The sequence below is a fragment of the Ursus americanus genome, chromosome 15 (assembly GCF_024610735.1).
Source record: "Ursus americanus isolate L20-20 chromosome 15, mUrsAme1.1.p, whole genome shotgun sequence".
NCBI lineage: Eukaryota > Metazoa > Chordata > Mammalia > Carnivora > Ursidae > Ursus > Ursus americanus.
Window position 1 is genome coordinate 9352972 of NC_142141.1, and position 14603 is coordinate 9367574.

Here is a 14603-nt window from a genome sequence, read left to right on the forward strand (position 1 = left end):
AGGATGGTGAAGAACAAGCATTTTGGGGGCGGGCAGACTGAATCTGAATCCCAGTTCTGCCACTTATTAGCTTACAATCACGGGCAAGTTTTCAACCCCCGACGCATCACTTTCCCCATCAGCAGAATGGAGATGGTATCCTTCTGACCTCATTGGGCTGCTATGAGAATTAAATTGGATACTGCATTCAAAGCCCACAGCCCAGATCTTGGCACAGTCTAAAGTCTTAAGAAATGTTAGCTATTATTAGTTCTTAGCCACAGGCTATGATCTATATGGTGACAATGTCTGCATGCCCTACTCTCTTGGAGTCTCAAGGACACAGATGTGTGCATGAAATCCAGACGGGGTTCTGCTGAGGTCAGACAGAAGATGCACTAGAGGCCCAACCCCCAGGCCTGCAACTCCATAGTAGCCTAGACCAATTTGTTCAAAAGCGTTCCTGCTGCAATGGGAATTTAAAGATTTTTCACATTAAAGTAAAGACGAACTTAAATCTCTCTGATCCTTAACACGCCAGGAAAGAAATCACAAGACAGGTACAGCAAGGTGACGGACATCCCCCAGAGATCTACTTCTCCCCTCCCACAACAACTTTTTAAATATTTCCTAAATCACTTCGATTTTTCTGTATAGAACTGTAAAATCTTTAGTTTTAAATCCTTCTAGGGGGTACTTTTATATAATCTCACTGAAACCCTGCAAGTGTTTATAAGACCATATTTACCTACAGTCACAGTTCTCCAATCTGGCTCTACCCTGGCTCTACCCGTGCCCAGGCCATACTCCAGTCCAGTTAAACCAGAATGTCTGGGGGTGGGCCAGACATGGGTATTATTAGCACTCCCCTCCTGTGAGACCAATGTGCAATTGAACTTGAGAATCACTGACTGATCCTTTTGTCCCCCAGCTCCAAACACAGCCTCCTATCCTCTGTTGTGGGAAGGAGATCAAAGGTTATTTCCCCATGGTAGAGCAATGGAGACTAGGGCTCAGGGAAGGCCAGTGACTCGTTGCTCTGAAGAAGGGCCAGAAACAGAATCTAAAACTCCCAGCTGGGGAGCATTCATTTCCTGACTCAGTGCACTCCCACTGCCTGCCAGCCACTGGGCCACCTAATAACCACGGACGGAGAACACGCAGGTGGTCATGCTGTTCAACTACTGTGTAAGGTGCCAGGAGACCCAGGCAAGGCACATGGGGAAGGCCTTTCTAACCTTCGTTTGTGACCTGAACCTCGATGTAAAGAAGTTGTCAAGCAATGGTGGGGTCTGGTGAAGGAAGTGTGAAGGTCCAGCTTGCACAAAAGTCTGGGGCTGATACTAAAATGGTCATAAGCCAATGAAGACCATTTCAACTGGCTGCCCGTGCTTGTGCTCAGGAGGCTCTTTAAATCAGGTCAGTTTCTGCCTGCGATCACTAACAAAACATCTCAGGTCATTCTGGCTGCAAATATGTGACCAGTGGCTCTGAGACTTGAGGGGGCAGAAGAGTCAATTTTGGATTCAGTAGGTTGCATATGAGAGTCTATGTTCCTTTTTTTTTTTTTTTTAAAGATTTTATTTATTCGAGAGAGAGCGAGTAAGCAGTAGAGCACAGGCAAGGGGAGGTGCAGAGCGAGAGGGAGAAGCAGGCTCCCCGCCGAGCAGGGAGCCTGATGCGGGACTCTATCCCAGGGTCCTGGGATCATGACCTGAGCCGAAGGCAGACGCTTAACCAACTGAGCCACCCAGGAACCCCAAGAATCTGTGTTTCTAACGAGTTCCCAGGAGAAGCTGGTGGGCTAGTCTGGGACCACATTTTGAGAACTTGGGCTGGGAGACGAGTAAGCAGCTGAACAAATAGCCAGGGTCTCCACTGGCAGCTGGCAAATGTCTGTTTTATGTCAATGATGGAAATAAAGCACTCAAGCTGGTTTTGAAACTCCTTGAGCTGTTAATATACCTTGCAGTAGTCCTGCCTAGCAAAAGTCATTGTTTACTGGAAAGATGTTCACCTCGGAAGTATGATCAGTTTTCCAAAAAATCTGGTACTCAAGATATAGGAATCGAGCAGTAATTATATAATGATTGATAAAGTTGTAAAATGTACTGAGGAGGTCTTAATTCTGCATCTAGAACTATCTGGAGAGCGGAACTTGAATATACTGAGACACCTCTAATTTGGTTTTGGCCAACCCTACGAAGTATGTTCTAACTTATTCTCATTTTGCCAGTGAAGACCCTGAGACTCAGGAGGGTTTAAGTAGAACTTAACCAAGGTCACAGAACTAGCCAGTGACAAGGCTGAGGTGTAAAATCCAAATTGTGGTCAAGGGGACCAGCAACGGACAATGCCTCCCTCAGTGGTTTGTGAGGATTCAGTGAGAAGAGGAACTTGCCTCTTCCACACACCTCCCCTGCACTCCCTAGGGCTGAAGTTGAACTGGGGGCAGGGGGGCCTGAAAGCTCCCAGGGGTGAAGAGTCCAGCGACTCTTTCTCCGCACAGCAGCTCAGCGTGGATGTCCTGGCTCAGCACCATTGAGAAACAGAGACAACGGTTTCCTCTGATCCTCTCCTGAGTACGGATCTACAGATCCTATATATTCTGAAGTAAAGAGCAGTCCCCCTGGCTTCCGGAATCCCCTCAGACTTCCTGTTTCCCTGCGCTTTATTTCACAACGGAGGAGGAAATCCTACCAGATTTTGCCTCCACTGGGCTTCAGGTTAGCCAAAGAACTAGGGCAACGGTGTGCTCCTAGCAATCATAGCCATGCAGGTAAACAGTGCTCCTGAAACCACTTCCTTCCGCTCTCCTAGCCTAAGAATGAGGGTCAGCTTACCTCACCTGCTTCCTTCGGTCTCGCTGTCTGTAAAACAGGCATAATATGGTACTCTCCCAGGCTAGTGTGAGGATTCAGTGAATGGACTGCTAGTTCTACAGAGACCAGCAGCAAGCAACACCTGGGGACCTGCTGGACAGGCCCCACAGCAGCCCTACTGGCGCAAATTGGGGGTGGAGGTGGGAGTTGGGGGGTGGGAGTGGGATTTAACAAGCCCTCCAGGTGGTTCTGATGCTTCCCCAAGTTTGACAACCTCTGCCCTAAAATGTAAGCTCCACGAGGACAGGATTTTTGTTGGTCCAATCACTCCTGAGCCTCCAGGGCTGGCATATTACAGACACCCTAGCCATTTACAGGCACTCAATAAATATTTTTGAGTGATTAGATAAGTCCAGATGAAACAGGGGAGGAAGGAAACCAAGGTCCAGAGAGCCTGGCATTTCTAACTGTATCTGCACAGCTTGATGACTCCCTCACTGATTTGTAGTAAATATTACGCGTTGCAGACTGACTGCTGCGTCTCCCCTTGCATTCCCAGCTCCTAGCGCAGCGCCCAGCTCTTCACGACAGGCTCTTGGCAACACCCTGTTGAAGGCACAAATGTCACCCAGTTCCAAAGTTCCTAAGTTCACACCACAACTGCCAACAGGTGCAGCAGACGGGTCTGTCCCTCCATCTTCCTAAGATGGGTAAAAGAATTCTGGAGAACACCAAGCCCCCAGTTGTAATGCAACTTATCTGTTTAACTGTTTGCCCTTCTCCCTCGCCCAAGGGTACACCCTGCTGCCGCAGGGACTTTGCTCTGATCCTCAGCACTGGCAACGGGGCCTGAAGCCCGGCAGGCACTCAATAAATACCTGCTGAATGAACAGCCAACCCCTGGCTGGGTGCGACGCGATAAATCCCGATGCCCTTCTGCACCACCGCCATGCTAAAATCAGCACGTTCTCAAACAGCTCTCGAAGGGTCCCGGAGCTGGGGGGGGGCGGGGGGATGAAGGCACTTCCGGAGTGGAGAGACATGGTATCAAGCAGTTACAAACGAATTCCGGATACCTCCCGTTCCTGCAAGCAGCCTTTTCAGCCCTGCCACGACAACCGCGATTCATTACCCCTGCTCCACACACAGCCCTGGTGCCAGCTCACTGGCAAGAGTCACTTCACTCCAGAAATTCCAGAGAAGGGCTTGTCTCTGATAAGACCAGGGGGAAAAGAATTTATTGACTTATTTATCTAATGAGTGCTGCCAAGGAGGTTTGCAAGCTCTGATGTCAACGTGGCCCAGGTGAGCCCTGGCTTACCAGAAGACACTGGAGCTGGCAAGGAAGGAACGATCATTCCAGTTGCTCTACCAAAGCACAGGAGGCCAAACGTGCCTCACTAGGACCAGCTGCCATTAGACGGCCGGGTGTGCCCTAGGCGCTGGGCTAAGACTTGCCATGTCCGTGGGTAGTAGGTCCTACTATGAGCAGAAGAAACTTATTCAAGGTCACTTACTACGGGTAATGACAGACCCAGACCTCGATTTGGCGCCCCATGAAGATCTTTACAAAGACCTTATCTGCTGCAGGGAATGGTGCGGTATTGTCGGACCAGTGTTTGGCTGGCAGCACACAATCATTTTTCTCCACAGTGAACAACACGCTGATAGGTGCGTTTCTGTTGATTCCTCTGTAGTTAAAAAGTTCCTTTTCCCTCTGCCTCCCTCTCTCTCTCTGCCCTTCCTCTCTCCGAATCTACTGAGATTACAGTGGTGCAAAGAGTAAGGCTTTGAAATCAGATGGACCCTGATTCAGATTCCAACTGTGCCTCTTTCTGCCTGACCTTGAGCTTGTCACTTGACCATTCTTACTAGCCTCAGTTTCCCCATTTGCAAAATGCCAAAAAATTACAATGGGCAACAGCGCTTGACACATGGCAGGTACTGGATAGAGATGATTAAATGTAACTAGGATTATCTTCATTATCACCAACGCTAAAACCTGTTAGTGTTTGCCTTGTTAGCAGTACAAAGACAAGCCATGCACTTGGAAGAAATTCCTGGAATACAAAGTGAAATGCTCGCAGAGCCCTAACTATCTAAGAAAAGCCACAACAGATGCAAGATCAGAAGGCTGTCCCAAGGTCACCTCATCCTAGCAGCCACCTGATGCCTGTATCTTGATATTTTATCCTTCCGAGTGAGGTACCAGTCAGTGGATCCGAAGGGCTGCTCCAGTGACCAAACAAGCAACCGCCACTGGGCGGGGAGAAAGCCAGCGTGGGGACAGCTGGGCTGCCACGGAACCAGGCCCAGCAACAGCAGGCAGCCGGCTGGGGAAAGTCAGCAGCTGCCGTTGGCCTGGTGTCCTGGCTGCCAGAGAGTGATGAATGGAGAAGGGGAAGAAAAAAAGCAACAAAGGTGTCCCTAATCTTGATGCAGCTTCATTTTTTTTTTTTTTTTTCTGGCTGACCATTGAGCGAGAACTTAAGCCTGGGTCCTTTTTCTTTGGCAGACATTTGAAACTGAAAGATCCCATTTCTTCCCAACGGTGAGATGTCACGGGTAGAAGCATTGAGGAGACAATTGCGGGGGGGTGGGGGGGTGGAGAATGTGACCCACCGCACTTGTCCATCTTTCCCCTCCTCCCCACTCACTCTACTCCACCGCCGCCCCCCCCCCCCCCGCCCAAGCATCTTTAGAAACTGTTCTGTGTTCTCCCAACACAGCAACAGTGAACGCCTGTCCCTGCCTCAATCTCGCCCCTGTTATTTTGGCAAGAGGTTTTCGGCTCAGGAGCTGGAGGCTTAATGGCCTGCTGGTGAAGGTTGAATAACAAAACACCAGAGTATCCAGTTTCTGAGTTCTCTCTTCTTTTATCTCACTCTGAAACAGGGATTCGAGGCGGCCGAGAAGCTGGTCAGCAGCAAGCAGAGTCTCTCGCTGTTCGGCCTGAGGCTTCACGGATGGCCGGCTCTGTCTGTGCTGGGAGATGCAGGGCGTGTGAATTTTCCACACACACTCAGCCCAGATCCGGCCGGCGGCCCTGTCCAAGTGGAAGCCCCAGGAGATGTCACCCCAGCCGTTCCTCCGGCAGAAGCGGATTTCTCTTGTCCAGGGCCCCGCGTTGAGCTGGGCGCCGCAGGTTCTCATTGCCTGCGAGAGAGCTCCTGACAGCGTGGACAGCGGACTGCCCCTCACTCGGCAGCCCCTGCCAATGCCACCAAAACCTGACCAAGACAAGACATCTTCCAATGCAGGAAGCTCTGCAGCAACACGCCGGCCACCTTCCAACTCCCGCTTGTTTGAGCCTTGTCTCTCCTTATGTGCACCTGAGCTTGGTGTTCCAACCCGCCCGGTAACTAAGGCAACCCGATGCTCTTCTCCTCAAAAGAGCAGTGTTTCATAGCTACCTGGGATCCCGGGGGATTGGAGAATCAGGTCAGTTTGGCTAAGCAAAAAGCTGGGGGGTGGGGGGTGACGACAGAGAGTAGCTGCCTTGGCTACTAATTCCCTGGCCACTGAGAACATTTACCCAAGCGACTTGGAAACGACTTTGAGCTCTCCACACACACTGCATCCTTTAGAATTTCTTTGCCTCTGTTTCTGTTCTCCCTTTCCCAGAGCTCTGGTTAGCTGGCTGCTCCCAGAAGGTGGGGCTTTTGCCCAACAGCCTCCTAATCCACCCTGAGGCTCTCACAGGCTCCTCGGATCAAGCCTCCTTTGCCACATCATCTCCCTGAGATGCACAGGGTTGCTTCAGCTCGGGAATAAACGGCAACTCTCAAGCCCACCTTATCGACAGGGCGCCCTGGGACAGCTATAGCTGATATGAGTGTGGACTCAAGAGTCCCACTACCTGGGCTCCAATTCAGGGTGCCTCACCTACTGGTGGCCTTGAACAACTTACTTTACCTTTTTTTTTAAAAAAGATTTTATGTATTTATTTGACAGAGAGAGAGCCAAAGAGAGGGGGAGCACAAGCAGGGGGAGTGGGAGAGGAAGAAGCAGGCTCCCACTGGAGGAGCCTGATGTGGGGCTCGATCCCAGAACGCCGGGATCACGCCCTGAGCCGAAGGCAGACGCTTAGCGACTGAGCCACCCAGGTGCCCCTACTTTACCTTTCTAAGTCTCGGTTTCCTCATCTGAACAAGTAATAACAGTACTTACCTCACGGCATTGGTGAAAGGATATGAATCATAATAGAAAAGGCTCAGCCCAATGAGTAGCACAGAGTAAATTCACTATCATAGTATTCCTGGGACACGACTCACAAATGGTTGGGACAGTATGAAAGAAAACTGCCAGTCTACACAGTCAGAAAGGATTATGGAAAATGACTCAGCCACAAGCACAAAATATTCCCAAATTATTAGGAGAAACTGGATCTGATTTTTAAGGAAAAGTTTACATAAAAAAAAGAGGGAAGGAGACCTTTCCTAGTGATTCAAGGTGTCCTTGGGCAAGTCACTTGTCTCTGAGTCTGTTTCATCCGTGAAATGAGAGGGATGAGTTACACGACCAGAAGGGCCCATCCCAGCTGCAAAGGGATACTCAGTCAGGCAGAGACTCAGTTTCCGTTTGATTTCAGTGTTCCATAGGCAGTTTCCAGTAAAAGCTAAAAGAACTGGCATTCCCAAGTGCCTCCTGGGTATCAGGCTCTGTGCTAACCGCTCTACGTGACGTAGCTTCTTTAATGTCCATAACCGCCCTTGACAACTATGTGTAACTCCCTATTGTAGAAAAGACAAAAGCCAAGCCTTCCAACTTGCCGAGGTCACTCGGGTAGCAAGTAGCACATTCAAGATGCCAGAATTCAAAGGCTCACCCTCTTTCCACTGTCCACACTTGCTCTCTGGCCACACCAGAATGGTTACAGGTAAGTGAAATCATGCCTGTCCCCACTCCATACCCCGAGGCCAAATTCCTTCGGCAATGGAGCCCAGGCAGTTGACTAGTCCAGGACAGTGGCCAGATATGTGGGTTCTGGCGTCAGTGAACCTAGCGTTCACATCTTGCCTCCATAAAAGTTGGCTTTCACCGAACTCAGCCCCCCTGAGCCTCAGGTTCCTCATAGATCATAGCACCTATCCCCAGGGTTGTCAGAGGGATTAAAGGAAATCACCCATATAGAGCTCTCAGCAGACTGCCTAAACACAGTAAATGCTCAGTCATTACCTCCTTCCTCACTGAACAGGAGGGCATATAGGCAGTGATGAGCAGTTTCTAAATTAATCTATGGCAGGAGTATGAACCTGGGGTCCAAGAGCCCCCTGAAATTATGTGCCAAAAACTGTATTTGCACTTTTCTTCAGGAAGCATCTTTAACCTTTGTCAGATTCTCATAAGGATCTCTGGCCAGAAGGAAGTTAAGATCTTTTGACTGTAGACCCAACTTCCTACAATATAAATTATTTCTGAAATAACAGGATTAGCAAATGTTCTTCAAATCATGAGAGAAGTTGCTGAGTCCTCTCAACATGGCCTCTTAGCCACGTGGGCCTTCAGGACTAATCACATAGCCCCAGAAACTGCCCACAGAGCTCCCAGGTGGTTCCTGGAAGAAGGTCTGAACATACACCACCAAATGAGCAGGAATTAGGCTTCAGGAACCTTCTCTGGCAGGGCCAGTTCAAACAACCCATTCTTCCTCGGAGAACAATCAGCATATTTGTTTTTGCATACCACTAAGTTAAATACACAAGGAACGCTGGCCCTTTGCTGGGAGCTCCCAGAAGCACCCAGAGTTATTCTGCTAAAGGAACACTGCTCCAAGGGGCTGTGGAGGCCACGGCACCTGATTCTGCAGGCCAGCCTTGCCTCAGGAGGAGCCTGTGGTGCTGTTGGAGCCTTTGGCCCAGTAGGCAGGGCCCAAGCTGCCCACTGGACCCTCTCTGGTTGTTGGGACAACCATCTTCAGGAATTTCGGCCTCCCAGTCTTGCCCTGGGTGAGAAGGGAAGAGAGTTGGCAAGACTGGCTGCCTGGCTGCTCTTCCAACCCGCTGGTGAAAGGGGAAGCGGAAAACTGGATTCCCTACCCCCAGCAGCCTCCATGCCGGACAGCACACAAAACAGCTCAGCCCCAGAGGGAGGAATGTGCCAAGACATTCTTCAGGGTTGGTAACCCGAGACGCTATTTTGTTCTTCGTGGCTAAGAAATAACTTTTCTGACTGAAGGACCGTTTGACTTACTTTTAAATTCAAGGGAATGGGTGGGCATCTCCTTGATTCAGGTAAGGAAAAAGCCAAGACAAATGCAAACACACCCACCCACACACACACACACACACACACACACACGCTTAAGGAGTAGAATTTTAGTTTTATGTGATCTTTTGTTGAAGAGCATTAATTAGTTGCAGAGATGTAACTACCTTGGCAGAATTTATCTCCCCCACCCCGCCACCCCAAAGATGTCTGGTACTTTTTCGCTTTATTTTTTTTCCTCTTCCTTGTTACAATCTCCCCTCCCCTTCTGCCATGGGGTCAGGAGGGGTAAGGTGAGGCCGAGGAGTCTGAACTCATATCTGAGACCTGGCAGGGTCCTGCGAACAGCTCATCAACTGTCTTCTCTCACCAATGGAGCCCTTCCTTGTACATCAGAGAGGTCAAGCGATTAACCCGAGGCCACCCAGGTAAGACTATAAGACAGAAATCCCAAACGAGGTGTGAAGAGAAATTCCAGAGAGCCACAAGTGGACGCCCTCTGCTGAGCTCTTTCTCCAAATTTTCAGTTAGCCCACCATAACAGTGACCCCGGGTTGCGCTAGGAACACCTCAGCGCTCCAAACTCTGGGGCCCCCACCAGCCCAGTGTGGGTGGAATGACCAGGAGGTACGAAGATGCATTAAAACCAATGACTTGCAAGGTGAAGAAAGTGAGTGGCTCGGTTAAATGTCACTGTGTTTTTAATTCCTCTCCAATGCTTGCCAATCCACCTAAAAACAAAGGCTGGGCATACCTGTTGCTGGGATATGGGCAAACTACAGTACCGAGCTAAAATATAATGGTGCTGGGTTGGCTTTCTGTTTCCTCTCTACCGTTTCTTTCAGGATCCTTTCTATTTATGACAACAGGTATTACTAGTTTCCCATTTGTGAAAGTGGTTCAAAATTTTTCCAATTGAGTTGATTTAAAGTCAAGTATTAAGTAAGCCGCAATACAAGTCCATTTAGCACAAAATCATGGTGGTGGTTCACAGGATACTAAAATTTGAAAAATAATGCTCTAGCCAAGTCAGTTTTCCACTTGCCCTCAACAAGGGGTAAAAAAAAAATTACCGTTGTTGGAGAAGCTTTCTATAGCTGTACTACCCTCTCAGAGCCCCAGAGAAGTCCCTAGATGCATGACCTAGGGTGAATTAGCAGCGCCGGGCGTGGGGCCGTCCTAGTCCTGCAAAATCCAATTGCTGACGGCACCCTGGCCTCAGTAAGCTCAGGGACCAAAGCCAGGCGGGACAGAGAAGACGGAACTCGTGTCTGTTCTAGAAGAGAACAAGGGGCTGCCCCGTTTGCCAACATGACAACAGTGTCCCTGGGACAGATGATCCTGAGTGGGTGGGAAAAGAACGTGAGTCAGGACAGGGTCGGAGGTTAGAACTTCAGAGCTGGTGAAGAATCTGGCATATGGTGAGTGGTGGAAAGATCAAGATATTCAAGCAGATCACACCTCTGAGCCTCAAATGTTCTCTTAGGTTTGAAAATAAGAGCTGGGCATCTGGTCATCGACTTTTGGAGTTCTTCTGTTCCTCCTCCCTTCCAAGCAAACCATTAATCTGACAAACAGGGAGCCCGGGGCTCAGAGGTTAAAGCGGCTTGCTCAGGGGATGCTTTCTCTAGCATTAAAAATGTCTATTCCAAGGCCACCTGGCTGGCTCAGTCGGTAGAGCGCGAGAATCTTGATCTCGGGGTGGTGAATTCAAGCCCCACACTGGGTGTAGAGCTTTTTTTTAAAATTTCTCTTTCGGATTACATTAATGAGACAGACACCCAGCATGGTACTAAGAATAAAGTAACCGCCCAATAAATGTTAAATGAATGAACTTAGAGTGCTCACAGAAACTACTGGGAATCTCAACTCAAATTTCCTTTCTCCCTCTTTTTTTGAACCCTCACCTTGCTACACACCCCATCTTGAACTTCTGGGACCTCCATCCCAACCCTCCAAGATGAAGGGTCCAAAACTTCACCTCTACTGCTTTACAGGCACCTGACACCCAAGGTCGCACTGACCAGGTGAAAATTCCACATTCCTAAGACACTCTGACCACAGACCAAGACAACAAGGACAACAAAGCAATCTCAGAAGGTGGTCATCTTCCCTCCCCACCCCCCCCCCAGGATATACATGGAGATGGTGTGTGTAAAGAAATGCCAAGCAATCAAAGCCAGGAGAAAGTCTGGAAGCTAAGAGCCACACCAGTTATCTCAGACTCCACCTGCCTCAGAAAAGGAAAAAAAAAAAAAAAAAAAAATCCCGTGCTACAGTTGGCTTGGTGCCCACCAAGGTCAGGTCGCGCTTGGTGCAGGGCTGAGGAGCCCCGGCCCCCAGAGGAAGAAAGGGAGGAGAACCAGGTGATGCGCTGGGCTTTGCGGGAGGCCTCTCACCTCCATCTATATCCTAACAGCTTCCAAGTTGCTGTAAGATTCCTGGAGAACCAGTCTTCCCCATCAGCCCTCCCCCGCTCCTTCCTTTCCTTCCCACTCCCGGCCTCCAGGCCCCCTGGCTGTTCTATGCTCTTCTCAGAGCCTCCCAGGCACCTGTCAAAAACCACACTCCAGGCTGCCTTGCCCTCCGCCTAGTGTCCTTCCTCCAGCAGTTTCCCACTGAATCCTGGGTCCCTACTACCCCCTCCAAACCAGATGCTTCCCCATCTCCCGCCCCCCCCACATGCTGGGGAAAGCCTCCCCGGGAAGCCCCAGAATCACACTGCTAGGTTGCTCCCCCAGTCCCCGTCCGACCTCTTCCTAAAGGGGGCGGGGGGCGGGGCTAGAGCTTAAGGTCAAAACTCCGGGCAGGTGCCGGCTGGGGCCTAAGTCCTCCATCGGGGATGGCGATGGGACTGCCTGGGCCAACCCACTGGCCGTCCTTTCCTCCCAGCAGCCCACCCGGGAAGGAGCAGCGCTCCAGACGACAAGGGGTTGGCGGGGGGGAGCGGCAAACTGAAGAAAGCGCAAGAGGCTCTCAGAGTTCCTTTGCACCCCCGGCCCAGTCCCGGCTAGTGGCCCCTGGGGCACGAGGGGGGCCCAGGCCGGAACGGGAGGTGTGGGGGCTCCCCGGGGTCCTACCTGTCCCGCGGGTCGATCCAGCTGGTGGTGCGGCTCGTATGATCTATGTAGTAGACCTTGCCGTCGAAGTCGCGCGCCTCCTCCCAGCCCTCCGGCAGGGGCAGCTCCGGCCGGGGCATCTTCCCGAGCGCGGCCCGCGCTCCCCCATGCAGCTCCCGGCCGCCGCGGGGGCCCCCGGCTCAGCGGCTCCGGCCGGCCGTACCCAGCCCAGGCGGCCGCCGAGGCACCATGATGGGGGGGGTGGCGCCCGCGGACTGGGGGCCCTAGTGGGGGCCGGCCGGGGTGGCGCCGCGGTCCATGCGGCCCTGCGGCTCCGGCCCGGCGCCGCCCGCTGCTCCCGCCGCCCGCCTCTCACGCTGCCATGTGCGCCCGCAGCGGCTCGGTGCGGGCCCGGGTACGCGCCCGGCCGGCGGGGCAGAGCGAGCCGAGCGCAGCTGCCGCCTGCCCTCCTCCGCCGCGCGGCGCGCTGCGCCCTCCACGCCGCCGCCTGCAACCGCTGCCTCCTCCTCTTCCTCCCCCTGGCCGGGCGCCGTCGCCCCTCTCCGCTGCGGCGTTCTGCACTCGCTTGCTTTGCGACTTCTGCCTCCGCCAGGTGCGGCTCGGGCGGTGCAGGTAACCGCGCTGCCCCGGAAACGGGAGGCGGAGCGCTGGGCGCCTGGGTTCCCGGGTCCCCTCCCCGCGCCCAGCGCTGCGAGGGCGGGTCCTAAGACCCAAGACGCGCCCCCTCGTGGGACAGTCCCAACCGCCGGCCGCCCCTACACCGCCCCTGCCCTGGGAAAGGGAGACCGCCCCTTACCTGGGTCCGGGACGCGGACTGGAGTCCCAGGTGGCTGGAGCAAAAGCCGCTACGCCCCTGCTTTCCAACGCTCCTGGCTCTGCACCTCGCGTCTAAGGTTCTTGGTACAGGTGGCCCCAAATCTTACAACTCCCCACTTTTCTTTTATGTAGAATCAGGAGTCAGACAAGAAGTGGTTAAATGGAAACATTCTTGCGATTCAGGGAACATAAGTTTTCCTGGATCTCTGATCCCTTCCCCCAACACAGGCACCATCTGTCTCCCTCTCATTCCATTCTTCTCCCCATGTTGTTTCACCATCCCCCCCACCCCCGTATTTGCTAATGTAGCTGGCTCTCCTCTGGGTCCCTAAAATTAGGAGTACATACTATGAATCCCCTCCCCCCAGGACGACTTCCAAGGGGTGTCAGGGGAAGCATTTTATAAAGTAATAGTAACGATGGTCTTGTTAGCTAAATTGAGTACTTAGCCTGTCCCAGGCTGTGGGATAGCAGCTTCACATGCGGTCCTTTCCTGTGGTACTTTGAGGTAGGTATGTTATGGATTTGGGGAAAGAAGAAAGCAAAGCAAAATTCCATTTTGGAAAAAAATTAGAAATTTTAAAATTTCTTGAGAAATTAAAAATATGTAAATTAAATATAAAAAAGTGGCACGACTGAGTTAAGGAGCAGCTGCCTTGTCTGTGTTTTCTGAATGTGTGTTTAACCATTTTTGCCCTGGATATGTGGCAGGAAGCTGGCCTGGAGGAATGGAGCCCAGTGCAGCGTATCCTCTGAGCCCCCCAGTCTCCCAGAGGAGCCAGCATCCTGTGCTGTATGGGCCACAGTGTGCTGAGCAAGGGAAGGAATCCCATGTTTGTGGGCTCATTTTCTCTTAATAGATAAGACCCACCATGGCAGTTCCTTACCTCCAAAAGCCTTCTGCGAAGTCAGTTACTTCCCTGAGGCTCAGTGTTTAGCCCTCCCTACCCTCCTTCATTCCATAAATGCCATCAACAGAAGTCCAGATTCATGGGCCTCAGACTGGCCTGCAACACCCAAAAGTAGGAGTTCCCCATCCTTCTAGGGGGGATTCCCATAGCCCTCTTCACTTCCTCTGCTTGGACCAAGCTTTCACAATATAAAAACCTATTATTGATTAGAGCAATAGCTCAAAAGCAAAGCCAACATGGTGCTAGGTGCTTCACACACATGATCTCATACAATCCTTATGGCAACCGTCTGGAGTAGGGGACGCTTATACCCATTTTACTGATGAGAAAACTGAGGCTCTAAGGTGTTATGTTATTGGCCAGGGATACAGAATCAAAAGTAGACTCAGGTCTGTTTGACTCCAGCACTTAACCATTAACCAACACTTTATTTTCTTTAATCATGCTTCAATTCCTGGACCTACCCATGGTCTAAATCTGGAATATTATGGATGCTGATGAATGCTTGTCTGTTGATGCTTGCTTCGCAAGTATTCCGCTAAGAAGCAAGAGCTCTGGAATCAGTCCGCTTGGGGGCAGGTTTGTGTATGACTCGTGTGACCATGAGTAATTTGCTTAACCAAAGTCTCAAGTCTTAGGGCTGAAAAACATCACATAGATTCCATAGGGCTTGTTTTAATGGCTATAGGAGATGAGAAATGTAGAGGGCTTGGCTCTCAGGGGTAAGCCATCGTCTCAGGGGCCCCACTGTGGTAGATATGGAGTGCTGTGCCTGGCAGAAAGCATGC

General features: G+C 51.4%; 1 protein-coding gene across 6 annotated transcripts in view; it reads right to left on the bottom strand.

The window, feature by feature from the left end:
- WWC1 (WW and C2 domain containing 1) overlaps window positions 1-12747 on the bottom strand; it is a 151975-nt gene extending 139228 nt beyond the window's left edge. For 3 of the 6 annotated variants that reach the window (XM_045792064.2, XM_045792066.2, XM_045792062.2), the window contains exon 1: window positions 12089-12746. In XM_045792064.2, the coding sequence (XP_045648020.2) occupies window positions 12089-12207 (119 nt within the window). In that variant the 5' untranslated portion in view covers window positions 12208-12746. Of the gene's footprint in view, window positions 1-12088 lie in introns of all 6 variants that reach the window. The other 3 variants (XM_045792065.2, XM_045792063.2, XM_087867817.1) reach the window with 2 other exon arrangements.
- Between the last annotated feature and the right edge of the window lie 1856 nt (window positions 12748-14603).